This window comes from Dipodomys merriami, unplaced genomic scaffold (genome assembly GCF_024711535.1).
Source record: "Dipodomys merriami isolate MVZ:Mamm:240054 unplaced genomic scaffold, mDipMer1.0.p SCAF_106, whole genome shotgun sequence".
Lineage (NCBI taxonomy): Eukaryota > Metazoa > Chordata > Mammalia > Rodentia > Heteromyidae > Dipodomys > Dipodomys merriami.
Genome location: NW_027202338.1, coordinates 2,894,789 through 2,921,801, shown reverse-complemented (window position 1 = coordinate 2,921,801; position 27,013 = coordinate 2,894,789). Strand labels below are relative to the sequence as shown.

Genomic DNA, 27,013 nt, shown 5'->3' with positions numbered 1-27,013 from the left:
AATGGCATATGTTTTTCTTTATTTCTTCCTTCATTTGAAAGAATTCAGGCAAATCTTGGGGAGACAACAACACAATGCGAGCCGCTGGGATGGGGAGCTCAGTACAGTCCGTGGAGGGGGTCAGAGGCGTGGGGAGGGGGCTCAGATCCCCCTCCCCCATGATGGGATTTAGTCTCCCTTCAGCATGGTGAGGAGCTGGTCTGTGAAGATGCCGGCGTACGTGGTGATGGCAGCTGAGCCTTTGCTGTACATATCCCTAGGAGAAGACAGGGTCTGAGGTTGGAGGCCCGGCCTGCACCCCTGGGGACTGAGGGAGGAGGCTTGGGGTGTGGACCAGGTAAGTGTTGGAGGGCAGGTACCTGAGCTTCTCATCCACACTGGGCAGGTAAGTTTTCTCGTACAGACCCTGCGCGGCGGCCTTGGCTGTGTCCCAGTACGTGGAAAGGGATTCTTGGACCTGAACCAGTAGAGTTGGGCTGGCAAACGGCTCGCTCTGGGGCAGCAGGGCCCCCTGGGCCTCTGTGGCGAGATGAGGGGCTGATCGTTAATTGAGGGGAGCCTTAGACAGGACGGACAGGTTTATGTCACCCTGGAACCTGATCCATGGGAATGAAAAAGTGAAGAAACACTAGTTGCCGGGCAAGGTGACACACGCCTGTAATCCCGGCACTTGAGAGGATGGAGGACTAAGCTACACAGAGAGAGGTCAACTCAGAGTTCTCAGCCTCACCCCACTCCGCCCCGCCCCGCCCCGCCCCACCCCGCCCCACCCCGCCCCACCCCACCCCGCCCCGCCCCGACTCACCGTGTCCCAGTACTATGAGAACAAGGAACAAAGCCAGCAGGAATCGGAGGCCCATGGTGTGACACCTGGACTGCAGAGGACAGGAAGATCACCTGAGGAGCCATGGGTTGGGGTCCCGCCCCACCAAGGGAGGGGCTGTGTCCTCAGATCCCCCTCCAGGATTCCCAGCCAGGATTCCCAGAGCACCAGGCCGCTCATGAGCTATGTCTTCCATTCTCACATTCCAGAATTCCACTCCTCCAGATTTTTTTTTTTTTAAGGGGGGCGAGGGATGGTGGTGGTGGTGATGATGAGGGCATTAGGCCTTGAACTCAGAGCCTGAGAACAAATCCTTTAGCTTTTTTTCTCTCAAGGCTGGCGCTCTACCGCTTGAGCCACAGCACCACTCCTGTCTAGTCAATAGTTTATTTGGAGACAAGAGTCTCATGGACTTCCCTGCTTAGGCTGGCCTCCACCCCTGATCCTCAGATCGCAGCCTCCAGAATAGCTGGGATGACAGGCGTGAGCCTGACTTCTGCTACCATTGGGAACGCTGTGATGGCCACCTGGGCTTCTCACGGAGTGAAGTTCATCCCCAGCCCCTTCCACCCTCACTACTTCCACTCCCAGGTACCCACTCCTCCCCTCTCCCCCTCCCCCCGTACACACGCATGCGCACACACATCTTACCAGGCTGTGACTCTGGCAGGCCAGTGCTGTCCCCGGAGGCGAAGCAGCCAAGAGCCTTTATAGCTCTGGGGCCCCCCTCTCTCCAAGGCCACTGCCTCGCCTAGGCCAAAGTCCTGGCCAACAGTGCTGCGGAGGGTGGGGTGGGGGCAGGGGACAGGCCGGCTGGTGACGTGTCCATCAGCAGCAGGTGACATTATGGGGAACCCGCATTGGGAGAACACACCATGACACACATAGGGCTGGTTTGGAGACTCAGGAGGAGTTGAGAACCCCAGAATTTGCTGAGGGCCCACCCAGGGGACAGAGTATCCCAGCTACTGTCCAAGCCCTCCATATCCCTAAGCAGGGGTCCCTTGATGTCTTTCATTCCCCCCTTCCCTGCGCGAGTCATTTCCCCCTAGATCCCCTTCCCCGGTGCCCCGGCTCCAGGGCCAGGGGGTGTGAGGGGCTGGGTGGCCGCACAGAGGGACAGCAACACAAGGTTTTGGACACGGAAGACCAGCTTTATTTCCCACGTGCGGGCTGGGTGCCCGCTTCAGCTCGGCGCCCCGCACAGGAGCCGCGGGCACAGGCTGCGGGTGCGCTCCAGCAGCCTGTCCTTGGAGCTCGCCAGCCAGGCCTGGGCGCGCGGCCCCACGTCCTGCAGGTGGTCTTCGTAGTAGGTCTGCATAAAACCCCGAAGGGTGCTCGGACCCCTGTGCCAGAGGGGGTGCCAGTGAGATGCCAGCTGCTTAGGGTATTGCCCAGAACGTCCATCTGGGGCCCTCAGAGAGGAGGTTCAGACCCCAGTTCTACTCTCTCAGTTCTAGGGGTCCAGGCCCCAGCCCCCTCCCTCAGACCCAGGGATCTAGACCCCAGCCTCCTCCCTCAGACCCAGAGCTCCAGACACCAGCCTCCTCCCTCAGACCCAGGGGTCCAGAACCCAGCCTTCTCCCTCAGACTCAGGGATCCAGGCCCTAGCCTCTTCCCTCAGACCCAGGGATCCAAACCCTAGCCTCCTCCCTCAGACCCAGGAATCTAGACCCAGTCCTCCTCTCTCAGACCCAAAGATCTAGGCCATAACCTCTTCCCTCTGCCCCAGGGATCCAAACTCCAGCCTCCTCCCTCTGCCCCAGGGATCCAAACTCCAGCCTCCTCCCTCAAACCCAGGGGTCCAGGCCCCAGCCTCCTCCCTCAGACCCAGTGATCCAGACACCAGCCTCTTCCCTCAGACCCAGAGCTCCAGAAACCAGCCTCCTCCCTCAGACCCAGGGGTCCAGGCCCCAGCCTTCTCCCTCAGGCCCAGGGGTCCAGATACCAGCCTCCTCCCTCAGACCCAGGAATCCAAACTCTAGCCTCCTCCCTCAAACCCAGAGATCCAGGCCCAGTTCTCCTCCCTCAGGCTCAGGGGTCCAGACCCCAGCCTCCTCCCTCAGACCCAGGAATTCAAACCCCAGCCTCCTCCCTCAGACCCAGGGATCTAGGCCCCAGCCTCCTCCCTCAGACCCAGGAATCCTGGCCCCAGCCTCCTCTCTCAGACTCTGAGCCCTGCTTCTGCTCCACAGCCCGGCACCAGTAGCGCCTCACCAGAACCACCGCCACCTGTCCTTCGTCCCGGTCACCAGCGGCTCCACCAGCTCCTTTACCCTGGTCCGCACCAGGCTCCAGCGACCCCCATCGGGCGCTGGTGGAGGGCTCGGGCTTGCGAAGGATGAGCAGGCTGATTGGGAGAAAGCAACCTAAGAGCCAGGACCCCACCATCGCTCTCCCCCCCCCCTCTCCTCACGAGTGGCCTCCACCCAGAGGTCTTCATCTCCTCCCCCAGCCCCCACTTCCACTCACAATTTGCTCCCTTCCACACAGCTTGCACACCTGAGCAGAGCCTCTGCTCCGAGTCCAGCCATTCAACAGGCACACCTGTGCATAATCCCTAGCGCCTCAGCGCTCCAAGACTCAGTTTCCCCTCCTGGAGGATGGGGTAGGTACCTACTTTAGCATCGTGGTGGGAATTACAATGTAGGCACATAATACAGGAGAAAGAGTGGTGTGTGTGTGTGTGTGTGTGTGTGTGTGTGTGTGTGTATACACACACACAATGCACATGTGCATGGGCCAATATTGGGGTTTGAATTCAAAACCTTTTATTTTTATTTTTTTGGGTCCGGTCGTGGGGCCTGAACTCTGGGCCTGGGCACTGTCCCTCAACTCTTCAGCTCAAGGCTAGCACTCTACCACTTGAGCCACAGCGCCACTTCCGGCTTTTTTTTTTTTCTGCTTACGTGGTGCTGAGGAATCGAACCCAGGGCCTCATGCATGCAAGGTAAGTGCTCTACCACTGAGCCACCTTCCCAGCCCCATGAATTCAAAACCTTTTGCTCAAGGTTAGAGCTCTACCAATTGAGCCACAGCTCTACTTGTGGTCTGTTTTTGTTTTTGTTTTTTGTTATTGTTGTTTATTTTTGTCAGTCATGGGGCTTGGCATCAAGGCCTGGGCGCTGTCTCTGAGGTTTTTTGCTTAGGGTGAGTACTCTACCACTTTGAATCATAGTGCCACTTCTGTTTTTCTGCTGGTTAATTGGAAATAAGAGTCTCATGGACTTCCCTCCCCAGGCTGGCTTTGAACCATGATTCTCATACCTCATCCTTCTGAGTGGCTAGGATTACAGGTATGAGCCACTAACACTGGCTCATTATTTTCATTTTTAGGTGCCAGTTCTGGGGCTTGAACTCACAGCCCGGGTTCAATGATAGATCTCTACCATCTTTGAGTTACAGGTTCATGCCTGCAATCCTAGCTACTCTGGAGGCTGAGATCTGAGGATCAGGTTTCAAAGCCAGCCCACGCAGGAAAGTCCCAGAGACTCTTATCTCCAATAAACCACTAGAAAACTGGAAGTGGCGCTGTGGCTCAAGTGGTAGAGCTCTTGCCTTGAGCTGAAGAGCGCAGGAATAGCGCCCAAGCCCAGCGTTCAAGCCCCACCACCACCAACAACAAAAAAATTAAAATAAAACAAATAAAAATTTGGGTGACTATATTTCTAAAAGGACGAGCACAAAAATTTTTTTTTGGGGGGAGGCATAGATCAGGTAGTGAAGTGCCAGCAGAGCAAGTACAAGGTCCTGAGTTCAAAACCAGGTATCAAAAAAAAAATGACTGGGAGTGTGGCTCAATGGTAGAGTGCTTGCCTAGCATACATGAAGCCCTGGGTTCCATTCCTCAGTACCACATACACAGAAAAAGCCAGAAGTGGTGCTGTGGCTCAAGTGATAGAGTGCTAGCCTTGAGCACAGAGATGCTCAGGGACAGCGCCTAGGCCCTGAGTTCAAGCCCCAGGACTGGCAAAAAAGAAAGAAAAGAGCCATTCACAGACACTCAAAACATGGACAGGTGTGCACTTTGTAGGAACCTGTGCACAGTGGAGTATCCTGCATCCTTTGCACACGCACGGACGTGCACCAAGGATCCCCATCTTTGGCAGCAGCCCCACCCCCACCCCATTGTCCACCCTCAGCATCACACACACACACACACACACACACACACACACACACACACACACATGTCCACATGGGGCAAGCAGCATGGTTAACCTCCCCCCTCCCCACCGGGGTCCCCGCTTGGCCGGCCACCTCCTGTTTCTCACCCAAAACCAAGGCCAGGAACAGTACACCGTAGCCCAGGATGGACCCAGCCCGGAACCCGCGACTCAGAGGGGCCATTTCTGGAGGCTGCATCCCTCTGTCCCTCTGTGCTCAGTGTCCAGGCCTGCAGAGCCTGCCCCTTGGCAGGACTTCAGAGAGAAGGACCCAGGGGACAGAGGTGACCGTCAGAAGCCATGCCCGCCCCTGCTGGCCTCCTCCCACCCACCCTCCCAGCAGCAGGATGGCCTGATGGGAAGTCAAAGGCTCTCTGCTATCCTGAACTGAACTGGATTCAAATCCTGACTCCAGGAGAAATTCTCCTCTCCAAGCAGGACAACAGCCCACCCTTGGGGGGCGGGGGTCCCGGAAAAAAGAGGAAGCAGGTCGTGGGGAGCTGGCCAGCAGGCTAGATCACACATCAAGGGCTGGGTGTGTGTGTTTGTTGGGAATCAGGGTCTTACTATGTCATCTAAAGCTGGCCTCAGACTTTAGATCCTCCTGCCTCAGCCTCTAGAAGACTAGGCAGGCAGGCAAACAAGAACCGCCATACCCAACTCCTATAGTTACCTTTTTTTATTTCTAAGATCTTTGAGCTACTGGGCTTGAGGACTGGCCATAGGGCAAAGCCTAAACAAGGCCAAAGGTGGATGGAAGAGGTCATAATACTGAGTCAGGTGACCAGATTTCAAGCTGGCCCCAGCCATTTCGACCCCTGTTGGAATCCAGTACGCATGTGCTCCCTGTCCTTGGTTTTCTTTTTATTTTCCCTCTCCTACCCCTCCACCCCCTCTCTTGTCCTGGGGTTTGAACTCTGGGTACTGTCCCTGGGCTTCTTTTGCTCAAGGCTAGCACTCTACTTAAGCCACACCACCATTTCTGGCTTTTTCTGTGTATGTGGTACTGAGGAATCGAACCCAGAGCTTCATGCATGCTAGGCAAGCACTCGACCACTAAGCCACCTTCCCAGCCCTTGGCTTTTTTTCTTTCTTTCTTTTTGTCCATCCTGGGGCTCAAACTCTGGGCTTGAGTGTGGTTCCTGAGCTCCTTTTTTTTGCTCAAGACTAGCACTCTACCACTTTAACCACAGCTCTACTTCCAGCTTTTTTCTGTGATTAATTGAAGAGAGTCTCATAGACTTTCCTGCCCAGGCTGGTTTTGAACTGTGATCCTCAAATCTTAGCCTCCTGCGTAGTTAGGATTAGGTGTGAGCCACCTGCACCTGGTTCATTTTTTTCTTTTCCTCCATCCCCTCGGCTCCCTGCTTTGCTTTCTTGCTTCTTTTCTTGGTGGTACAGGGGTTTGTTTGTACAGGTCTTGAGGCTTGAACTCTGGGCCTGGGCACTGTCCCTCAGCTCTTCAGCTCAAGGCTAGCGCTCTACCACTTGAGCCACAGCGCCAATTCCAGCTTTTTCTGCTTATGGGGTGCTGAGGAATAGAACCCAGGACCTCATGTATGCAAGGCAAGCACTCTACCACTGAGCTACCTTCCCAGCCCCCTCTATGAGACTCTTATCTCCAATAAAGCATCAGAAAACCAGAAGTCGGGCTGTGAGTGCTAGCCTTGAGGAAAGGGGCTTAGGGACAGTGTCTAAGCCCTGAGTTGAAGCCCTATGACCCTCAAGAAAAGGAAGGAAGGAAGGAAGGAAGGAAGGAAGGAAGGAAGGAAGGAAGCAAGGAAGCAAGGAAGCAAGGAAGGGAGGGAGGGAGGAAGGGAGGAAGGGAGGGAGCTAGGGTGGGCTGGTCTGAAAGAGATCTCTGCCCTCCATACTCCCTACCCCAGCACCAAGGTCAGCCGGCAGGGGGTACAGTGGGGTGCTGGGTGTTTGCAGTCTGCAATGTTTGCTGTTCCTGGGGCTAAGAACAGGCTGAAGGTCGCTCAGGGTGGTCAGGGAGGAAAACAGCTATGGAGAATGGGAGCAGGGGTGTGGGGGAGGGAAGTGGGGTCAGGACCAGGACACCCCTGAGACCAGAGGATCTGTATCCTGCAAGTCATCAGGCCCCCCTCCTCTAACCCCCAGGGTGCTTGTTCTAGGGCTTCCCATCAACCCTGAGTTCCCATGTCCTGGTGAGAGTCTCTGGCTGCTCAGAGCAGCGAAATTAGGGTGAAAATGACTTTGAAATATCCCCCCCCTACTTTTGCCTTCTACTCTCTTCCTGAGAGAGATGCTCCCATTCTAGAAAATTCACCCCTTTGGGGTTGAGGCTGTGGGTCACAGTGGATCTAGTGCCTGGCGTGCTAGCAGGGCTTGGATTCCACCCAAAGTGCTGCAAATAAATAAATAACAGGAAGTATACAATGAGATTTATTTTTTAGCTGATTCTCCAGTTTGCACAATCACATCCACATTCCAGCACAATTTCATCATCTCCTAAAACAACCCACCCGCATGCTTGATTTGAGGTGTCTGCCCTTGCTTTCTGATGGTATGGCTGGACTTGCGAGATCCTGAACATTTCTCACAAATGGAATCTTCTGCTGGGCAGGGTGGCTCATGTCTGTCATCCTAGCTACTCAAGAGGCTGAGATCTGAGGATCACAGTTCAAAGCCAGCCTGAGCAGGAAAGTCCCTTGAGACTCTCATGTCCAATGAACCACTCAAAACCCATTAGTGGTCAAGTTGGGAATGTGGCTTAGTGGTACAGTGCTTGCCTAGTATGCATGAAGTCCCAGGTTTGATTCCTCGGCACCACATACACAGAAAAAGCCAGCAGTGGTGCTGTGGCTCAAGTGGTAAAGTGCTAGTCTTGAGCAAAAGCAGCTCAGGGACAGTGCCCAGGCCCTGAGTTCAAGCCCCAGGACTAACAAAAGATAAACAAAAAGAAGGGGCTGGGAAGGTGGCTCAGTGGTAGAGCGCTTGCCTTGCATGCATGAGGCCCTGGGTTCGATTCCTCAGTACCACATAAGCAGAAAAAGCCGGAAGTGGCGCTGTGGCTCAAGTGGTAGAGCGCTAGCCTTGAGCTGAAGAGCTGAGGGGACAGTGCCCAGGCCCTGAGTTCGAGCCCCATGACCAACAAAAATAAAACAAAACAAAACAGCTTCCTTGGCTTATTTATCTCTGCCCAGTGGGTCCAGACATCATTTATTATGATGATAATGATTATGATTATGATATTGAGGGTATGTGCTGGAACTGGGGCTTGAACTCAGGGCCTTGTTCTGCCTCTTGTTTTTCTCATTCAAGGCTGGCCTCTCTACGACGTGAACTATATTTCTACTTTCAGGTTTTTGCTGGTTAATTGGAGATTAGAGTCTCTAGGATTTCACTGTCCTGGCTTCGAACAGGGATCCTCAGATCTCAGCCTGTTGGGTAGCTTGGATTATAGGCATGAGCCACTAGACCCAGCTCCAGCTCAAAGAAGCCTTTATGAAGATTCTTTGGAGATCCTCAGGGCCCCTCTCTCCTGCTGCCTCCCCTGCCCATCCCCCCCACCCCCAGCCCCACAGTAAGGAAACACTCAGGGAGGGTTCTCTGAAGGATTTTTATTAATGGGCTGGGGTTGGGGGGGGGGCTGGAGCACTCTGTGCGCTCAGTTGTCAGGCCCAGCCCTCCTATGTGCTCAGGAGAAAGCGCCTCTGATCCTTTCTTTTGCTTTGTCCCATTTCTCTGAAATCCAGGTCCTATGGAGAGAGATGGAGGGGTCCCTGCTGTGGCCAGGACATCCAAATCCTATCCTCTTCCTGGATCTCCAGGCTTGGCTTCTGTGCCTAACTTTCACCTTGAAGTCAAAAGAGCTTCGTCCCGGCCTCCTGTCTTCCCCCACCCCCCCTCTCTCTTTCTCTTTCTGTTTTGTTGTTTTTCCAGTCATGGGGCTTGAACTCAGGGCCTGAGCACTGTCCCTGAGCTTGTTTTCTCAAGGCTAGCGCTCTACCACTTTTCGTCACAGTGTCACTTCTAGTTTTCTGGTGCTTCATTGGAGATAAGAGTCTCCTGGACTCCACCAGTGCCCGTCTCTCAAAAAGTTGTTTTTGTTTTTACAAGTGTATTCTCTACTTGTCAAAGGGAGTGAAAGCTGGCCCCTTGACCTGCTGGGCATTTATAAGTGCTCCTTCCTTCCCTTCAGTGGCGAGGAAACTGAGGCTCATGGTGATGCCCCTGTCTCACTACCACAGAGAGACTGGGCATGGTAGCGCCCACCTGTAATCTCAGCACTCAGAAGATAAAGGCAGGAGGAAGGAGAGTTGGAGGCCCCAAATCAAATAACACCAAATCCACCCACAGGGACTAGAGGGTCTACCACAGCCTGTGGACTCCGAAGCTAGGGTGCTGTGGAGAGCCGTCTCTCCCAGGAAGCAAAGACAGGAGTTAGGGAACCTGGGAGGGTCCTAACCGTGTCTTGGCAAGAAATTCGCTGTTTTTGATCCGGTCGATGGTTGTGCGGGTCTTGTTTTCCAGAGTATTTCCAATCTCCTTCACTTTCTCCAAAGTGCTGGAGAAGTCTGGGGCTGCCTGCGCCGGGGCAGGCCCTGCTCAGAAGGGAAATGAGGAAGGAATGTTAGAGGTGGCATGGGAGAGTGGCTGCCTGGCAAATGCACGGTTCTGAGTTCAAATCTCCGTACTGCCAAAGGGGGGGATAAAAGCACTTGGGAGGATCCCTTAGGATGGGATTCAAGGGAGCGATTAAGTTCGTCCTCCCTCCCTCCCTCCCTCCCTGCCTCCCTCCTTTCTTTCTTTCTTCCTTTCTTTCTTCCTTCCTTCCTTCCTTTCTTTCTTTCTTTCTTTCTTTCTTTCTTTCTTTCTTTCTTTCTTTCTTTCTTTCTTTCTTTCTTCCTTTCTTCCTTTCTTCCTTTCTGTCCTGGGGCTTGAACTCAGGGCCTGGGCACTGCCCCTGAACTTCTTTTGATCAAGGCTAGCCCTCTACCACTTGAGCCACAGCACCACTTCTAGCTTTGTCTGAGTAGTTCATTGGAGATAAGAGTCTCACAGACTTTCTTGCCCAGGCTGGCTTCAAATTGTGATCCTCAGATCTCAGCCTCGTGAGTAGGTAGGATGACAGGTGTGAGCCACGCTGTCTGATCAAGTCTTTCAATGAGATTCTTGCCCAGCACTGATGATGCACACACGTCATCTTAGCTGTATCCTAGGGTGAGGTCTGAGGATTGGGGTTTGAAGCTAACCTGGGGAAGGAAAGTCTATGAGATTCTTTATCTCCAATTAACCATAGCAAAAAAAAGCCAGGGGGCTGGGAAAGTGGCTCAAGTGGTAGAGTGCTCGCCTTGAGCTGAAGAGCTGAGGGACAGCGCCCAGGTCCAGAGTTCAAGCCCCATGACCGACAAAAAAAGAAGCCAGAAGTGGTGCTGTGGCTCAAGTGGTAAAGCATTAGCCTTGAGCTAAAGCTCAGTGACAATGCCTAGGCCCCAAGTTCAAGTACTATGACTGACAGAAAATAAAGATAGATAGATAAATAAATACAACCTGCTCAGTGCTCATGCCTATCATCCCAGCTACTCATGAGGCTGAGATCTGACGATTGCAGTTCAAAACCATCCAGGCAGAACAGTCCACGAGACTCTTCTCTCAATAAACTACTCAGACAAAGCTAGAAGTAGAGCTGTAGCTCAAATGGCAGAGTGCTAGCCTTGAGCAAAAGAAGCTCGAGGATAGTGCACAGGCCCTGAGTTCAAGCCCCAGGACCAGCACAACCCCCCCCCAACAAACCACAATTCATGGGGGGTGGTCACAATGTTAGAATGGGGGTAACTGGCATGAGACTCAATACTGGTTCTCCTCCCCACCCAGCCCCTGTCAAGTTTGGAAAAGCCTAACAGCCAATCCCAAAAAAGCATGCACTCTACATCATCTGTTGCTAGGACTCCCTGGACAGATTTACTGCCAACTGGACCAACATGATTAAACCTTGACCTCTATGTGAGGCCTGGGGGAGGGGGGCAATCAGAGGGCCATAGGGGAACCCTTAGGACACAGAGGGGACCTCCCAGCTCTCAAGGCCCTTCTGTAAGTCCGGACTTGGGGCTCGAACCCTCCCCACCCCCTGCCAGCCAGCCCTCCTACACCTGAGTTACCTTCCAAGGCCACACACAGGGCCACCAGCAGGACCGGAAGCGACAGGTAGAGCCTCATGGTGGCTGGAAGGGCTCCCTGGAGACAAGACAGGGCAGAGGAGGTGGCTGGGACCTCATCCCTCCCCACCTCTCCACTCCCATTCTTTAGGTGTGGGGGGGGGGGCTCCACCAACCTCGATCTGCTGAGCAGTCAAGCAGGACAACTTTAGGACAGGTGGAGTGGAAGGTCCCGGATGCCCCAACCTTTATTAGTGTGGGGAGGGGAGGGGGCGGGGCAGCAGGATCTCTCTCTCTCTCTCTCTCTCTGTCCCTCCCTCCCCCTTGCAATCGTGACCACCCACTTTTCCCCCTCCCCCCCTGCCTCAGAAGTCCTGTACCTCCATACTTCCCTGACCACAGACAAAGGAGGGAGGGGTGACTCAGCCTGCCTGTCACCCCCTGTCTTCTTTGAGGGGACAACTGTTCAACCCTGTCTCTGTGGCATTCCCGTCTTTGGGGAGGGTCTCAGGATCAGTCCCCCCCTCCCCCCCACACTGTGTCCCCTGGTGGCACCCACCCCCCATCCCTCCTGGGCTTCAGTTCTGCTCATGTGATTCACCCCGAGTCCACTCAGATTTTTCTTTCCCACTGGTCCAGATTGCCTTGATGTTCTGGGGGGGGTTGGTGGGGGGGGGAGACACAGAGGAATCTTAGTTTTATGTTCCCATCTTCCTTTTTTTTTGGGGGGGGAGTCTCCATTTCTCTAAGGGAGGGAAACTGCTGCTGCAAACAAGGTCCGTCCCCCCCCCCCCCCCCCCGCCATCTAGGCCCCTCTGGCTCCAAGCCTCCCCTCCCCACCATGAACACATCCTCTCCGGCCTCCCCGGCTGCCAACGCCCCCCCCCCCCCCCCCCCGCTTCCCCTAGGCTGCTTTGACCGCTAGTGATCCCTGGTAGCTGGCGGGGGCGGGGGTGGGGAGGGGGGGGGCAGGAGGGTGGCAGGTGGCCCAGGCTGGCCTGGCTCAGCCACAACCACGTGTCAGCGCGGGGGGGGGGGGGCAGGCACGTGGTTATGCAAGGAGTCACACAGATGACTGCCTGCGACCCTGACAGGATTTCGACATCCCAGTTTCTGCAGGGGTGGGGTGGGGAGAGACTGACACCCCCCCTCCCCCGCTTCCTGCTTCTGTGGCTGAACCCCGTGCCCTGAGCTGCCCAGACACTTACACACACACACACCTACCCCCATACATTGTCTGCCCACATGTCCAGCCCCACAGAGGAAACTATCACTGAGGTTTGCATAGCACAGTGGTGCTGTGTGTGGGGAAACTGAGGCACAGCTGTGCACGTGCAATGATCTAGTGAAAGGGGAGAGCTTCTGACACTCTCCTCTAGATTCCTCCCACCCCTCAGCCAGGCCCCCACTGCCCTACAAGATCTCTGGGTCTGAGTGAGGCTCAGGGCTTAGGTCTTCCATCCTGGGGATTCAATAGTAAGCCCCTTACAGGGCATGGTGGCACCTGTCTAGAATCCCAGCCGGAGGACTAACTTGGAAGTCAGTTTGGGCTGAAGAAGGAGACCCCCCTCCTCAAAAAACAAACAAACCAAAGGTGACTCGTTCTTTAGTGGCAGACACAACTGATGCCTTCTCCCATTAACAGCTGGGGAAACTGAGGCTCTGAGAGGCAAGTTCCTGGGTTGACCCTCCCCACCCCCTTCCTCCCTTGGAAAGGCCCCATAGTAAGTGTGGGAGAGGAGTTGGCCCGGCCTTCAGATGGGCATCTAGAGCTGTCTGCGCCAGGGAAAGTTCTGGACTCAGGGTGTGCCAAGCCAGCAGGGGCCTGGAGAGGAGGAAGCCTGGCCCAGGATTCGCAGCTCAAGCCCTGGCCTGCCTGCAAGTGGGAACCCGGCTCTGGGTCCTGAGAACTGAGGGGGTGGCAGGCGGCTCCCCGACCTTCCTTCTTGTTCTCGGCTCTGCCAGCCCCAACTGGCCTGGTGACGGATATGGGGTGCTTCGTCCTGGCCTCCCCAGCCTGCACTCAGGCCTCAAAGGTTTATTCGGAAGGACAGGAGGGGGAGAATCTCCCTCCGGGCAGGGGGAGCGCAGGCAGGGGAGGCAAGGATAATAGATAATAGCTAGAGGAAGAAAATCAAAAATCAGATAAGACCTTGGGAGGGAGGGAGGGAAGGGAGAGGCAGAGAAGATAAGAAAACCAGTCTCAGCCAGATACCAGCGGCTCATGCCTGTAACCCCAACTACTCAAGCGGCTGCAATCTGAGGATGGCAGTTCAAAGCCAGTCTGGGGAGGAAAGTCTGTGAGACTCTTCTCTCCAGTGAACCACCAGAAAACCGGAAGTGGTGCTGTGGCTCAAGTGGTAGAGCGCTAGTTTTGAGAGGAAAAAAAAAAAATAGAGACAACTGGGTGCTGGTGGCTCACGCCTGAAATCCTAGCAACTCAGGAGGCTGAGATCCGAGGATCTCAGTTCAAAGCCAGCTCCTGCAGGAAAGTCCGTGAGACTCTTATCTCCAATAAACCACCAGAAAACGGGAAGTGGCGCTGTGGCTCAAGTGGTAGAGCGCTCGCCTTGAGCTGAAGAGCTGAGGGACAGCGCCCAGGCCCAGAGTTCAGGCCCCATGACCGACAAAAAAAATAAAATAAGGTAAAAAGAAGGGAATCAGGAGCCCAGCAAAGTTCGGTTTTGCCCTCAGGGTTAAGGGCTTTCGGTAACTTTGGTCTGTGGGTTCTGGGTGGCACCCACAGACAAAAGTGAATCAGTGAGGCCAAAATGAAGCCGGGGGCGGGGTGGGGGGTGGGGACCTCGAACTTGTCAGTGGACAGAGAGGTTCCAAAAACTGAGTGTGGTTTTTGTTCCTGTGGGTGTGCCAGTATAGCAGTTGAATTTACAGACTTTTCCTGCTGGGTCTGACTTTGAACCATCCTTAGATCTCAGCCTCCTGAGGACTGTTTACAGGGCAGTGACACACACACACACACAGATCTAGGGGACAGTGTGGGGAAGGGGGGAGAAACTGAGGCCAGCAGATGCTGTGTAGCTTGGATAATCTTTATTAAGCCAGGCTGGGGGCCAGGGGTCTCCTGTCGATCCCCGGGACACAGGGGAGCCAGGGGAGGGGGGTAGGAAGGGGGCTGGGAAGGGGGGGCCGGGGAGGTGCCCTTCCTGGGGTGGTCTGCCCAGGCGATGGGTGGGTGGCTGGGCGGCCGGATCAGTGGTTGTCGACGGCGGGCACAGGGACGGCGTTGGGGCCCACGGCCGCCTGCATCTTCTCCACCAGCTCGGCCCAGTATTGCTGCATTTCTTCCACGAGGGGCTCGAACCAGCTCTTGAGGCGGGACCGGAAGGCCTGGGCCTGCTGCTCCATCTTGGCGCGCACCTCCTCCACCTGCACGCGGACCTCTTCTAGGCGGTCGCGGGTCTGGCTGCCCACCTCCTCCAGCCGCCCTCGCAGCCGGGCGCCCAGGGCCTGGGCTCGATCGCGCAGCCGGGCGGCGCCGGCGTCCAGGCCCGCGGCCCGCGTGCGGCCCTGTTCCACCAGAGGCCCCAGGCGCTCGCGGAGGGCGCTGACGCTGCGTTCCACGCCCTCGTGGGCCCCGGCCCCGTACACGGCCAGGCGCTTCTGCAGGTCCTCGGCGTCGCGGCCCAGCCGCTTGCGCAGCTTCCGCAGGTGCGAGGCCAGCCGCGCGCGCATCTCCTCCGTGCTCTGGCCCAGCATGGTCTGCACGTCGGTGCGGTACTGCGCCAGGCGCGCGCGCACGTCTTCCATGTCTGCCTCCAGCCGTGCCTGCGCTGCCTGCAGCTCCTTGTTCAGCCGGGCCTGGGTCTCCGCCGCCATCGGGCTCAGCTGGCTCTCCACCTCGGATTTGTACGCCTTTATTTCCTTCATGGTCTCCTCCATCAGCACCCTGGGTGGGGAAGGGGGGAGGCGAGGGTGGATGGCCATCATAGAGCGAGGGAACCCTCCCCCAGAGAGAGAAATTCACAGAGGCACAAAACAGACATAGATCCACAGACACATGGACTCATGAGAAAGCAAGGGCCTCGCATGGAAGCACACGCCTGCAATCCCAGCTCTCCACCTGACGCCCATCATGCCCCAAGTGCCAGCTTTTGTCTGGAAAATAAATGGAAGCAAGACAGGCTGGGGATGGGGGGGCTGGAGGTGGGGTCGGACACTGCCCAAGTGCGGTGTGACCAAGGCCCCAAGTTCAAAGTCCAGCAGAATGGGGCACCAGAAAGAGAACAGAGACAGGAAGATCAATGGAAGAACAGGAAGGTGCAGAGACTCGGACCCTAAAGAGAGGGGACAGGGAATGCAAGGGACCTGGGGCCCCAGGGATCCACCCACAGGCAGTTGGCCACCAGGAGGGTCAAAGGTGAGGGTGGGTGACTCACGTCAATTCCTGGGTGACCTGGGAGCTGAGCAGTTCCTCCTGCACCTGGTCAGACATTGTCTGCACCCAGCGCAGGTAATCCCAGAAGCGGCCGAGCGCCAGCTCCCAGGGATGGCTGGCCTGCCACTGCGAGCGCTCAAGCATCTCCGGCTCCGACTCGGGCTCCACCACTTCAGCCCGGCATCCTGTGTGGAGCAAGTTCATGGCTCTGTGAGGGTTTGGCCTGAGGGAGCTGGTACACAGCACAGGCTCCATTAATGCTCCTGGGTGTGTTTGGAGCCACCCAGACCCTCCCCACTGAAGGGTACTGTTCGTTTACCTGGCCAACATTTATGGTCTCTGTGTACCTGTGATGGGCACATTACTATAGTGTGTGTGTGTGTGTGTGTGTGTGTGTGTGTGTGTGTGTGTGTGTGTGTGTGTGTGTGTGTGTGTGTGTGTGTGTGTGTGTGTGTGCGCGTGCTGGGGCTTGAACTCAGGACCTGGGCGCTGTCCCAGAACTTTTTTGCTCAAAGCAGATGTGCTACCACTTGAACCACAGCTCTACTTCTGGCTTTTAATGATTAGTTGGAAATAAGAGTCTCTTGCATTTTTCTGCCTGGGCTGGCTTTGAACCACAGTTCTCAGATCTCAGCTTCCTAAAAAGCTGGGATGACAGGCATGAGCCACTAGTGTGGGCACTAATTCTGGGGCTACAATTTCCCCTCCCTCCCTTTTTCTTTTCAGTCATGGGCTTGAACTCTGGGCCTCGGTGCTCTTCAGCTCAAGGTGAGTGTGCTACTACTTGAGTCACAGCGCCACTTCTGGTTTTCTGGTGGTTCATTGGAGATAAGAGTCTTACAGACATTCTGTTCCTGCCAGGCTGGCTTTGAACTGCAATCCTCAGATCTCAGCCTCCTGAGTAGCTAGGATGACAGGCGTGAGCCACTGGCACCTGACTATAATTCCCATGTTTATACCCAAAGCCCACCCAGTCCAAAACTGCTCAGGGCAAATGTCAGGAGAGTCCCAGATATGGGACTTGCTCTCAAAAAGAAGATGTAGCCAGGTGCCAGTGGCTCATGCCTGTCCTCCTACTCACTCAGGAGGCTGAGATCTAAGGATCATGGGTCAAAGACAGCCCAGTCAGGAAAGTTTAGTGCTATACCACTTGAGCCACAGCGCCACTTCCGGCTTTTTCAGCTTATGTGGTGCTGAGGAATGGAACCCAGGGCCTCATGCATGCAAGGCAAGCACTCTACCACTGAGCTACTTTCCCAGCTCCATCTTATCGTGAGACTTTTATCTGCAATGAACCAAGCACAAAAAACAGAAGTGGAATTAGAGCTCAAGTAGTACCGTGCCAGCCTTGAATGAAAAATGTAAGAGACAGGGTCCTGTGTTCAAGCCCTCAGTACTGGCACACACAAAAAGAATGAGATGGAAGCCAGGCACTGGTGGCTCACACCTGTCATCCTAGCTACTCATGAGGCTGAGGTCTGAGGATCTCAGGTCAAAGCCAGCCCAGGCAGGAAAGTAGGTGAGATTCTGATCTCCAGTGAACCATCAGAAAACCAGAAGTGGAGCTCAAAGGGGTAGAGTGCGGGCCTTGAGCAAAGAAGCTCAGGGACAGCGCCCAGGCCCTAAGTTCAAGCCCCACGAGTGGCCAAAATATAAAAAAGCAATGGAATCTAGGACTTGAGTTAGGGAGAGGGGGTGAGATGGGCCAGGGGAGAAGGGCAGAGCTGGGAACAAACCCTGCCCCCATACCTGCCAGCAACGTGACCACCAGCACAGCCCACAAAAGCTTCATCTTCTCAGAGCCTGCTATTGGCCAGTCTGCGGAGGAGAAACTGTCAATAAACAGCCAAGAGATGGCTCCTCCCTGCCACCCTCAGCCCTGCCCCAGGTTAGGGGGCTAATCCAATCACAAACACCTACCAGGATGCCCCCACACCCCCGTCTTTTGTCCTAGCCTCCTCTCTCGCTCCATCCCCAGGTCCTCTCCATTGCCAAAAATTCCACCTTGCTCTCCCAGGGTTCAAATTCCATCCCACCCCACCCCCAATCTCCAGCTGCTGCTGTGTTCCCAGAGGTCCAAACTAACTCTACATCTAAATCCCTGCTTTCCATTGCTGTGCTAATGTAACCCTCATTTTAAACTCCTGGTCCAGAGCAGAGGTGCAAATCTGTAATCCCATATAAGGGAGGCTGAGGGAAAAGGTAGCACGGAGGTTTGAGGCCAAACCTAAGTACATAGAAAGGCTAAAGTGTCCCCCCCCCCAAAAAAAAAGTCCTTCAATGTAGTTGAGGTACCCCTGTGCCCCCCAGCATGAAAATAGGACTGTGGGAGCCTTCAGTGGTGTTCGATCAGTAACAGGTTTTAATCCTGGGTCGTTTGTGGTCTCCCAGCTGCCCCCTTGGCTCACTTTCTAGCTGGACTCTTGTGGCCCCAGCCACGGGCTGCTTTTTCTCCAGTCCCCAAGTGACTTTTCTATGCTCCAGCCTTGTCCTGCCTGTCCCCAACTCTTCCTTGGAGGCCAGGGAGTCCCCAGATCCTCCATCTTATCTCCCCACTGCTCCAGGTCAGGCTGTGTCCCCAGACCCTTCCCTGCGGCTCTGTGATCCTCCTCACCAGCTCCAGGGGGGTGCACGATCCTCTCCTCCAGGGGCAGAATAGCGATCTGGGATCCCAGACCGGCCCAATTATAGGGCTCCCTGCTCCGCCCCCTCCCCAGGGCCCGAGGGCTGGGCCAGGCCCTGTCACGAGGAGGGGAGGGGAGAAGGTGGGGCTGGGCTTGGAGGCCTAGTGACCCCCCCCTCCCAGCCCCCTGAAAGGGAGGTAACCCTTCACCCAGTAATACAGGTGTCCTCCTCTATTTCGGGGGGGCGGACTGGAACCCCCAGTACTTACTCCCCGCTAAACTGGACGATGTATATACATTATGGGAAAGGGGCTGGGGTTCGCATAGAAGCGCAGGAAGGGATGAGGCACTTGGATGGACAGGTGCTGGGCTTTGGCCTCAGCCTCCCGTGGCTGTGATCATGGGTGATACACTTCTGGGACCCTCTGTCCCCAGCTGAGAAATTGGACCCTATCCCCTGCCCTGGGGGCCTGGAAACACAAGCAGTGCCCCCCCACCAATCTGGAAGCTGAGCGCACCAGTCAGGGGAACCTGCCTGCCAGACTTTGCCGGTCACCCCTATGGTGGCTCTGGGCAAGTGACTGAGCCTCTAGTGTGCACTGCAGCCTCTGAGCCTTGCCTGAGGCCCCCCTACCCCCCCATCTAGGGTGTGGGCAGAGCAGGCCAGAAGCTGGGGCCAGGGTACCAGCTGGCCCCTAGAGCTGGAAAGTGGCCCTGGGGCGGGAGCAGGGTGGACACCTGGTCCAGTGCCTTGGAGCCTAGGCTGGTTCCTGGTTAACTAGGGGTCACCTCTGGCCGCCAGCCTAACCTTGGACAGGGGCGGGTGAGGTCTCTGTTCCTGTCTGGGGAGGGCGGGCAGTGTGGTAGGCTCCGGTAGTCCCAACCTTTGGGAGTCAGCGGCTGGAGAACTGAGGAGGCCATCCTGGGTCACCTGGCCCCTAACACAAGGGGCTGGGTCTGGCCGGGTGGGGCCTGTGTCCTTCCCTAGGTGACTGCCAGGCTTGGGGCACCCTGCCTCCTGCTCTGCATGGGGGGCCGGGAAAGGCCCTGGGCTGTGGGACTCCGGCCCCCAACCCTGCACTCTGGGCTCCCCATGGCTTGTTTACAGGGACAAAGTCCTTGCAGCTCAGCCTGGGATCTGACCGAGGGCGCATTCCCCCCAGCCCCCCCAAGGGGAGCACGGGGTGCGGTGCGGCCAAGGCCCGGCCCCACAGCGCCCCCTGCCGGCCCACACCGGAGAAAACCACGTCCTCCTCCCAAGTGGTTTTTTTTTTTCCACGTATATATTTTTTTCTGCAAAATGTCCCGGTTCTTCCATAACTTATAAACATGATTTATACGGGGGAGGGGGAGGTGGACGGGGCGGGAGCTCCTCTCGCTGCCCAGGGCCGGCTCGGTGGGGCCCCGGGCTGCTGGGACACCGCCCTGAGGTCTTCCGGCTGCCTCTTGCACGGTGCTCGGAATATTCCAGAATCCCCTCCAGGACCCCAGGCCCCCTGGCGCTGGGAATCCTGAGACCCCCCTGGTGGGCTGCTGGGGGGGGGGCCGGAACCCCGTTCCCACTGCCCCCGCCCCGGGAGGGAGGGAGGGAGGCGCAGGGTGGAGGACGAAAGGCGGAGGCCGGGCTCAGCCGATGGTGAGGCCGAAGCCGCACAGGAACTTGTTCTTGCGGTGGTTCAGGAAGGCGCCCAGGGCCAGTGTGAGGGGCAGCGGGGGAAGCTTCTTCTCCAGCGTGGCGCCCACGATCCAGTTGCTGTCCACAGAGCCTGCAGGCGAGCAGGTGGTGGGGGAGCTGAGTACCGGGCGCCCTACTTCCTAGACCCCTACTCCCCAGCCCAGCAAGGACGAAGCGGTCAGTGCGGGAGCACGGGGCTGGACAGAGCCACCAACCCCGGTGAGGGGGAGAGGGGGTGACACGCAAGGCCAGGACAGCCGCCCAAACGGACGGTCTGCATCGGACTGGTGGCTCTCAGAGCCTCAGTTTCCACTTTCCAGGCGGGGGGTGGCACAGGCCAGCCGGGGCTGGCACTCTATGGGCTCACCTTTGAAGAGGAGGTTGGCCTTGGGCAGGTCCAGCTGGTACCCGAAGGAGACGCTGGTGTCCTGCATTCTCGTGCTGGCCTCAAACTCCACGCCCACCTGCAGCTGGAGGGGTGGGGCCACAGGGGTGAGGGGCGGGCCCCTGTGCATGCGCCCTCCCTGGCTCCCCCCCCACCACACCCACCCCTCACCTGGTCACTGGCTTTGTGGTAGTATGTGGCGTGCATGCCCGCCTGGCCCAGTGTGACTGTGGCCAGCCAGTTGTTCACTGAGGAGAGCAGAATGGAGGTGATGTCCCAGGTGGGACCCCGGGACCCCCTCCAGCCCCAGCTCCCCCATCCCCAGCCCTTCGTGCCCCACTCACATGTGTACTTCCCGGCTAGAGACATGACGGTGCCCTCCTCACCCGGCCGCCGGTGGTAGACCAGCTCTCCACCCAGTGCCAGGCACGGCGTGACACTTTGCAGGTAGTGGGCCACGAGGATGCCTGGGGACACACACAACGCCAGGCTGAGGTGGGTCCGGGTGGCCAGTGTGCTTGCGCAACTGGAGCCAGCACCATGCCTGCACACCCAAGACCCAGTACCGCGCCTGCGCACCCTAAGCCGGCACCGATGTGCCAACCCGGGCCTCCGCCACCCAGTCCCGTGTTATATGAGCCATCAGGGCCGCCGGGCAGAGAACACAGCCCAGGTCAGGCAACCGGGATTCAAGTCCTGGCCCATCTTTGCAGCCCAGGTGACACAGAGCCCCCGCACCTTGGGGCCCAGGACCAGGGCCAGACAAGTCTAGGCAGGGCCACCCTGAACGGCTGGAGGCTCGGGATCCCTGGCAGCAAGAATGCAGCCGTGGGCCTTGCCTGGGCCACTAGCACCCGACAGCCCCCAAGGCTGCAGAACACCAGAGACCCAAGCAGGCAGCAAGGGCCCGAGGCGGAGCTGGAGCACGGCAGGCCCGTTCTCTACCGTCTGAGTGAGCACCCACCCTTGGGCTAGGCTGTTCCAGACCGTGTTGGGACTGAAGCCTGTACCACCATGCCAAGCAAAGTGGCACCATTTTTGCCTTTTGCAAGAGTAACAAGGGTCAACATCCAGCACAACAGGACGAGGGGAAGCATTTCGCACAAGGAGCACGTGTAAAGGCCCGGAGGAAAGTGCCGTATTGGTGGAGCTTTGTGGCTCAACCGGGGCGACAGTGTAAGCCGAGTGGGTGGCAGATACCATCAGGTCAGCAGGACACAGGAAATATGACCTCCACCCTCGAGCCCCTGACCAAGCCTACGTCAAGCCCTCCAGCCCCCAGCTTCTCGCCATGCCCTTCTCCACTGCCCCCTGCTCAGGATGCTCTGGCTTCAGCCTCCTGGGTACACAGGCCCGTCCTGACCATGCAACCTCAAACTTCCTCCCTGAGGACTCTGTCCAAGACATGGGGGACAGGGCCTGCCCTCCACCAACACGCATGCTCCCCTGGCAGCCATTCCCAGCGCTCCACTTTCCACAAACGAGCCCCTGTAGTCTGCTGTCTGCTCCCTGTCCCTGAGCACAAGGCCAGGCCTGTCCCTCACTAGCTCAGCTCTGGTGGCAATGCCCCAAGCTCAGGAAGAAGGTTGAGTTCTGTAATCCTAGCTACTCAGGAGGCTGAGATCTGAGGATCATGGGTTCAAAGCCAGCCCGGGCAAGAAAGTCCGTGAGACTCTCGTCTCCAACAAACCACTAGAAAACCAGAAAGTGGCACTGTGGCTCAAGTGGTAGAGCGCTCGCTTTGAGCTAGAGTTCAAGCCCCATGATCGACCAAAAAAAAAAGAAGCCCAGCCTGGAAATGTGGCCTAGTGGTAGAGTGCTTGCCTAGCATGCATGAAGTCCTGGGTTCGATTCCTCAGTACCACATAAAATAGAAAAAGCCAGAAGTGGCACTGTGGTAGAGTGCTAGCCTTGAGCAAATGCAGCTCCGGAACGGTGCCCAAGGCAGAGTTCAAGCCCCAGGACTGGCAAAAAAGGAAGTCCAGAGGGCAGACACTTCAGTCATCCATTTATCCCTTCTCCTCAGGACCTAGAAGGCACTGTACAGAACATGCTGAAGACATACACACTGAAGCTGGGTGCTAGTGGCTCACACCTGTCATCCTACCTACTCAGCAGGCTGAGATCTGAGGATCATGGTTCAAAGCTAGCCTGGGCAGGAAATTCCATGAGACTCTCATCTCCAATAACCTACTCAGAAAAGGCCAGAAGTAAGCCGGGCGCTGGTGGCTCACGCCTGTAATCCTAGCTACTCAGGAGGCTGAGATCTGAGGATCACGGTTCAAAGCCAGCCCGGGCAGGAGAGACCGTGAGACTCCTATCTCCAATAAACCACCAGAAAACCGGAAGTGGCGCTGTAGCTCAAGTGGTAGAGCGCTTGCCTTGAACTGAAGAGCTGAGGGACAGCGCCCAGGCCCAGAGTTCAAGCCCCACGACCGACCAAAAAAAAAAAAAAAAAAAAAAAGGCCAGAAGTGGAGCTGTAGCTCAAGTAGCAGAGTGCTCGCCTTGGCCTTGAACAAAACAAGTTCAGAGACAGCGCCCAGATCCACAGCTTAAGCTCCAGGACTGACCTAACAAAAAAACAGAATGCATTGAGCATATGTGCTCATGCCTGTAATTCCAGCACAAGAAGGTAGAGGTGGGAAGATAGTGAGTTTGAGGTCAGCCTGGGATGCACAGCAAGATCTTGTCACACACACGAAGAGTGTAGGTATTTAGCTACTTGCAGAAACCAAGAGGAACCACAAGGAAGAACTTGGAAGTCCAGTCAGTAGTCAAACCTGCCCCCCCTCCCCGCCTGCCCAATAGTAGTCACCACCCCCAGCCAGACCTTCATCTCCCCACCTGCACATGGTCTTGGGCCACCCTGTGACCTGCTGTGTTCTAGAACCAGCCACTAGGGCTCACCAGGGGCGACCAGCGCCCGCCTCAACTAAGCTTTCTCTGTGCATCAGCTTTTCCTTTGGCACCACTGGGGTTTGAACTAAGGGCCTTGTATGTTAGGTGGGTGCTTTCCCCCTTGGACCAGGCCTCCAGACCTGAGCTTCTCTAATCGCTGGCACCCGAGGAGGAGTGGCCTTGCAGAGGGGCCCAAGGCACTGCCATGCCACCAGGGCTCTCATTCTGGGGTCACTGGTTCCCTGACAAATGCAAGGGCAGGAAAGGAGGGACAGCGGACAAGTTCTGGGAGCCCCCTCAGAGGCTGACCCCTTACCTGATCCCACCAGGACGTCGGGGTTCCCCAGGGTGACAGCTGCTGTGAAGTCGGAACCCCGGTACTCGCCGTCCACCTGCCAGTTCACAAACTTGGACTGCTGGGTCTGTGGGGAGAGAAGAGGTGAAGGCGGCGTCGGCAGGCGGGGTGCACCTGCAGGCGAGCGGCAGGCCCTAGCCCTGCACTCACCTGGAAGGCCATCTTGGACCTAAGGCCTGGGCTTAGCTGGTGGATGACCTGAGCATTGAGGCTGCCGCTGTTGTCCATGTCGCCCACCAGCACGGGGAATGCCTGGGGACGCCGAGCAGGCGAAGGTCAGGTGTCAGCCGTGAGCCCCTCTCCCAAACCACCTTGCTTAAGCTGTGGACCCCTGGGGCTCCCACAGCCCTTCCAGGCCTCTTCACCCAGGCCAGTAGCTCTCTGGGAACAGATCCTGGACACATGGGATGGAGGCTCATGGCTGCGCAGTCCCTGCTATGTCCCACAATGGCAGATGGTAATGCAGCCCAGGGAGGGAGGCTGGAAGGTGCCAGCCTCCCATCTCAGCCTCCCAGGTGTTTCAGGAACTCACTGAAAGAATTCAGGCAATATAGACAGGAACCTAATACAGTTCCGCCTTCCATAAGCCTCAATCCTGCACCCCAGGTCTGGCACTCCCAGGGCAGGCATGTCTACATGTCTACAGCATCAACTAACAGCTCCGTGTTTGCCTGGGTCAGGTGTTCCATGGCTCACCAGCGCCCCCTAGAGCCAGTCCCGGCAGCAGGCCTGGCTGGTCTGCACCAGGTGCACCAGGGAACAGGTAGGGCTCAGGGGATGCTGATGGAGGAGGAGGCTCCCTGTACTCCAGTCCACATGCTGGGGAGACCCAAGCCCACAACCCAGCCAAATATTCCAGCACCTCAGCCAGGCGGGCCATGTGGTGAACATATTTGTCCAAAGACACTGAAGCGGCAGGAACCTCACCTCCGTGGGACTCAGCTGCTTTGTCCCTACATAGGTGACCCCGAAGTGGTAGTTGGACTCCCCAATTGTGCTCAGCGCTACCGTGTGGTTCACCTAGGAGAAGGAGGAAAGCTTGAGGCACTTGCTGGCCTGGGTTGGCCCCCCTACAGAGGGTAAAGACAGGGTCCCCAGCAGGGGGATGGAGGGAGTGTGTGGCCTAGTGATGGGACACTGCTTTCAGGGGCCTTGGGTTGGATCTGCACAGAGGTGAATAAATTCAGAGGTGGGGCCTGACTAGATTAGAAGCCATGCATCCGAAAAGGTGAGCTGGGGTGTTCTCCACACCTAGCCCTTCACTCTTGCCTGGATATTGTGGGTTCCAGGCCTCTGAGTCCTGAAGTCCTACCACTAAGTGGTGAGCATTCTATTTGTCTTTGGTTTCCCCCGGGGCCCTCCATGTCTTCCTAGTGTAGCCCAGGCTGACCTAGGAACTCTTGTTCCTTTTGCCTCCTGAGTGCCAGGATCATAGGTGTGTGTCTCTACACTCTTTTTTTTTAAAGTGTTTCCAAGCCCAGGGAGCCCAGTCCTTCAGGCAGAGAGAAGACTTAGGGGACAGCGCTGTGAGGTCCTGGGAGGGCAGGGTCCCAGGAAAAACCCACCTGGAAACGGTTACTCAACCCTTTGTTGACTGTAAGCTTGACACCCTCCATCTGAACGGGAAACAGCTCTGGGGAAGAGAAATCCACACAAAACTCTTCTTTCCTTACGACCCCATCTCTCTCCCCGGAGACCCTGCCAGCAGCACAACAGATTCCAAGGCATCCCAACCAGAACAGTGGATGGCACCAGGGCCTTATCATCTTGGAAGATGGGGAGCCTCATCATGCAGGATGCGGACGGGAAGGATTTGACGAGTTATCCCAGACTGAGGATTCGAGGACTCTTTGTCAGTTCCTCCCACCGTCACCCCACAATTACCCCAATTACTCCAGACTTGATAGTGAGGCGCGTTGGAGGGGGGGGGGGTTTCCCACCTGTCCAGGGAGCCCTGCTGACACCGTGACCTTGGGTGTCGGTCCCCTCCGTGATCACCCCCCCCAGGAGTCTGATTCTGCCGTACCCCGAGTTTGCACCATCGGCTCCCGTAGTCCGCGGACCCCCCACGGTCCGCCCCCGGCCCCCCGCGGCAGGGTCCCCAGACGCCGCCCCGCCCCCCGGCGCCCCTCACCCTTGCACTTCCGGTGGCACTCCTCGAACGTGCCGGGGTTGGGCAGGCAGCCGTAGGCCCCATCGTCCACGGCCCCGCCGGCGCCGGCCGCGGAGGCCCCGGGACTCCGCTCCGACCCTCGGCCCGCGCTGGTCCCGGCGCCCAGGCCGCCCCCCAGCGGAGGCAGCGTGAAGCCGGGCGGCGCGGGCGGCGGCGGCAGCCCCACGAGGGACGGCGCGGGAGGCGGCGGCGGCCCCGCGGGCGGCGAGCTAGCGGCCAACACGTTCCCCATGGTCGCCTGCGAAGGGAAAAGGTCAGAGGGCGGAGGTCAGGACCCTCTCTCTCCTCTCCCCCCGCCCACGCTCGGCTCAGCCTCAGCTCAGCCCCTCCCCCAGCCCTGCTCCGGACCCTGGTTTCTCACTGGCGGCGACGCCTGCTCCCGGCCTGGGCTCCGCTCCCACCCCGTGCGCCACGCGCAACCGAACCCGCTGCCGCCGCTGCCACCACCGTCGCCCCGCCCCACCTACCTCATTGGTTCGGTACTCTCCAAGATCCACCCACCTCCCCTCAGGACCCGGGCTTGCTATTGGGCTTGTGGTTGGAAGTCCCACCCACTCACTTCCAACGTCCTACTCTAATTGGTTGTCACTCGCAAGAGGGCCTGAGCAGACCCTCACCCTTCCTATTGGCCGACACTACCTGCGTCTATTGGTTCGTGACGCCGCGGGTTCAGTTCTAAGGGCGGCACTGGTCTGTACTGCTTGCCAAGAGACGCCTATCAATGCGTCGCCCCGCCCCCTCCCTGGTGGGAAAGCCCCCGCCTCCACTGAAGGCGAATGTCCCGATAATTGGACAATTTTGGCTCACGGAGCATCTTGATTGGCCGGGGAGCATACGAGGGCGGGTCAATCCTAGTGACGTATCAGCTTGATTTTTCTCATTGGCTAACGTGCTGGGGTCAAAGGACACCGGTGAAGATGGGTTGAGCGGTAGACGCTGCTAGGCAGCAAGGTCAGGCCCCCGCATCCCACCAGGCACTGCGGCCGAGAAGGGGGAGGTGGGAAGGCACCCCCTGAATGCCGGAAGTGCTGACCCTTCCCACAGTGCTGCGGGCCATTCCTCGCCTGTTTCGCCAGCCCGGCCCCGGTGCTGGCTCACCCACAAGGCCCGGATTCAGCTCTTAAAGCCACAGTTGCCCTAGACCTACCTCTTCCGTTACCCATCATGCCGCCTGCCCCGGCGTCACTGCGGCTTCTGTCTTTGGTCCATTCATTCCCGTCCCATTACCCGGCATGCACCTGCCTCATTCATTCCAACTCCCGTGGCTTCCACCGCCCGTGGCCCATTTCTTCCTGGTTACCTCCCAGCAGCCTTCCGGTCTTTCTTTTAACTGACCGTCACGTGGGTGCTGGCTGTCCCGACACCGGCCCAGCACCCATCATGCCCCAGTCT

At 57.3% G+C, this 27,013-nt stretch overlaps 4 protein-coding genes and 1 long non-coding RNA gene across 7 annotated transcripts; all 5 read right to left on the bottom strand.

The window, feature by feature from the left end:
- Positions 1-1,561, bottom strand: LOC138811819 (apolipoprotein C-II-like). The gene is made up of 4 exons (XM_069999692.1): positions 1,475-1,561; positions 806-875; positions 360-519; positions 1-256 (listed from the first exon to the last, which is right to left on the bottom strand). Exons 2-4 carry the CDS (start codon positions 858-860, stop codon positions 169-171), a joined length of 303 nt encoding a protein of 100 aa, XP_069855793.1. The 5' UTR covers positions 861-875; positions 1,475-1,561; the 3' UTR covers positions 1-168.
- A 395-nt stretch (positions 1,562-1,956) lies between these two features.
- On the bottom strand, positions 1,957-5,244 carry LOC138811813 (apolipoprotein C-IV-like). Its single transcript, XM_069999679.1, has 3 exons — positions 5,098-5,244; positions 3,041-3,173; positions 1,957-2,169 (listed from the first exon to the last, which is right to left on the bottom strand). The coding sequence occupies exons 1-3, from the start codon at positions 5,186-5,188 to the stop codon at positions 2,010-2,012; spliced, it is 384 nt and encodes a 127-aa protein (XP_069855780.1). The 5' UTR covers positions 5,189-5,244; the 3' UTR covers positions 1,957-2,009.
- A 3,317-nt stretch (positions 5,245-8,561) lies between these two features.
- Positions 8,562-11,377, bottom strand: LOC138813864 (uncharacterized). Its single transcript, XR_011367870.1, has 4 exons — positions 11,291-11,377; positions 11,118-11,193; positions 9,425-9,560; positions 8,562-8,714 (listed from the first exon to the last, which is right to left on the bottom strand). It is a non-coding gene; the product is annotated as an uncharacterized lncRNA (long non-coding RNA).
- A 2,771-nt stretch (positions 11,378-14,148) lies between these two features.
- Positions 14,149-18,206, bottom strand: LOC138813856 (apolipoprotein E-like). The gene is made up of 4 exons (XM_070002386.1): positions 18,125-18,206; positions 17,260-17,328; positions 15,512-15,695; positions 14,149-15,021 (listed from the first exon to the last, which is right to left on the bottom strand). Exons 2-4 carry the CDS (start codon positions 17,300-17,302, stop codon positions 14,325-14,327), a joined length of 924 nt encoding a protein of 307 aa, XP_069858487.1. The 5' UTR covers positions 17,303-17,328; positions 18,125-18,206; the 3' UTR covers positions 14,149-14,324.
- A 1,207-nt stretch (positions 18,207-19,413) lies between these two features.
- Positions 19,414-26,857, bottom strand: LOC138813845 (mitochondrial import receptor subunit TOM40 homolog). 3 transcript variants are annotated; one of them, XM_070002374.1, is made up of 10 exons: positions 26,769-26,857; positions 25,583-25,859; positions 25,014-25,081; positions 24,376-24,468; positions 23,599-23,700; positions 23,410-23,515; positions 20,539-20,661; positions 20,366-20,442; positions 20,177-20,279; positions 19,414-19,900 (listed from the first exon to the last, which is right to left on the bottom strand). In XM_070002374.1, the coding sequence occupies exons 2-10, from the start codon at positions 25,851-25,853 to the stop codon at positions 19,761-19,763; spliced, it is 1,083 nt and encodes a 360-aa protein (XP_069858475.1). In that variant the 5' UTR covers positions 25,854-25,859; positions 26,769-26,857; the 3' UTR covers positions 19,414-19,760. The 3 variants fall into 3 exon arrangements, with proteins under 3 accessions (XP_069858475.1, XP_069858465.1, XP_069858455.1); XM_070002364.1 differs by lacking the exon at positions 26,769-26,857 and adding an exon at positions 25,983-26,065; XM_070002354.1 differs by lacking the exon at positions 26,769-26,857 and adding an exon at positions 25,970-26,063.
- Between the last annotated feature and the right edge of the window lie 156 nt (positions 26,858-27,013).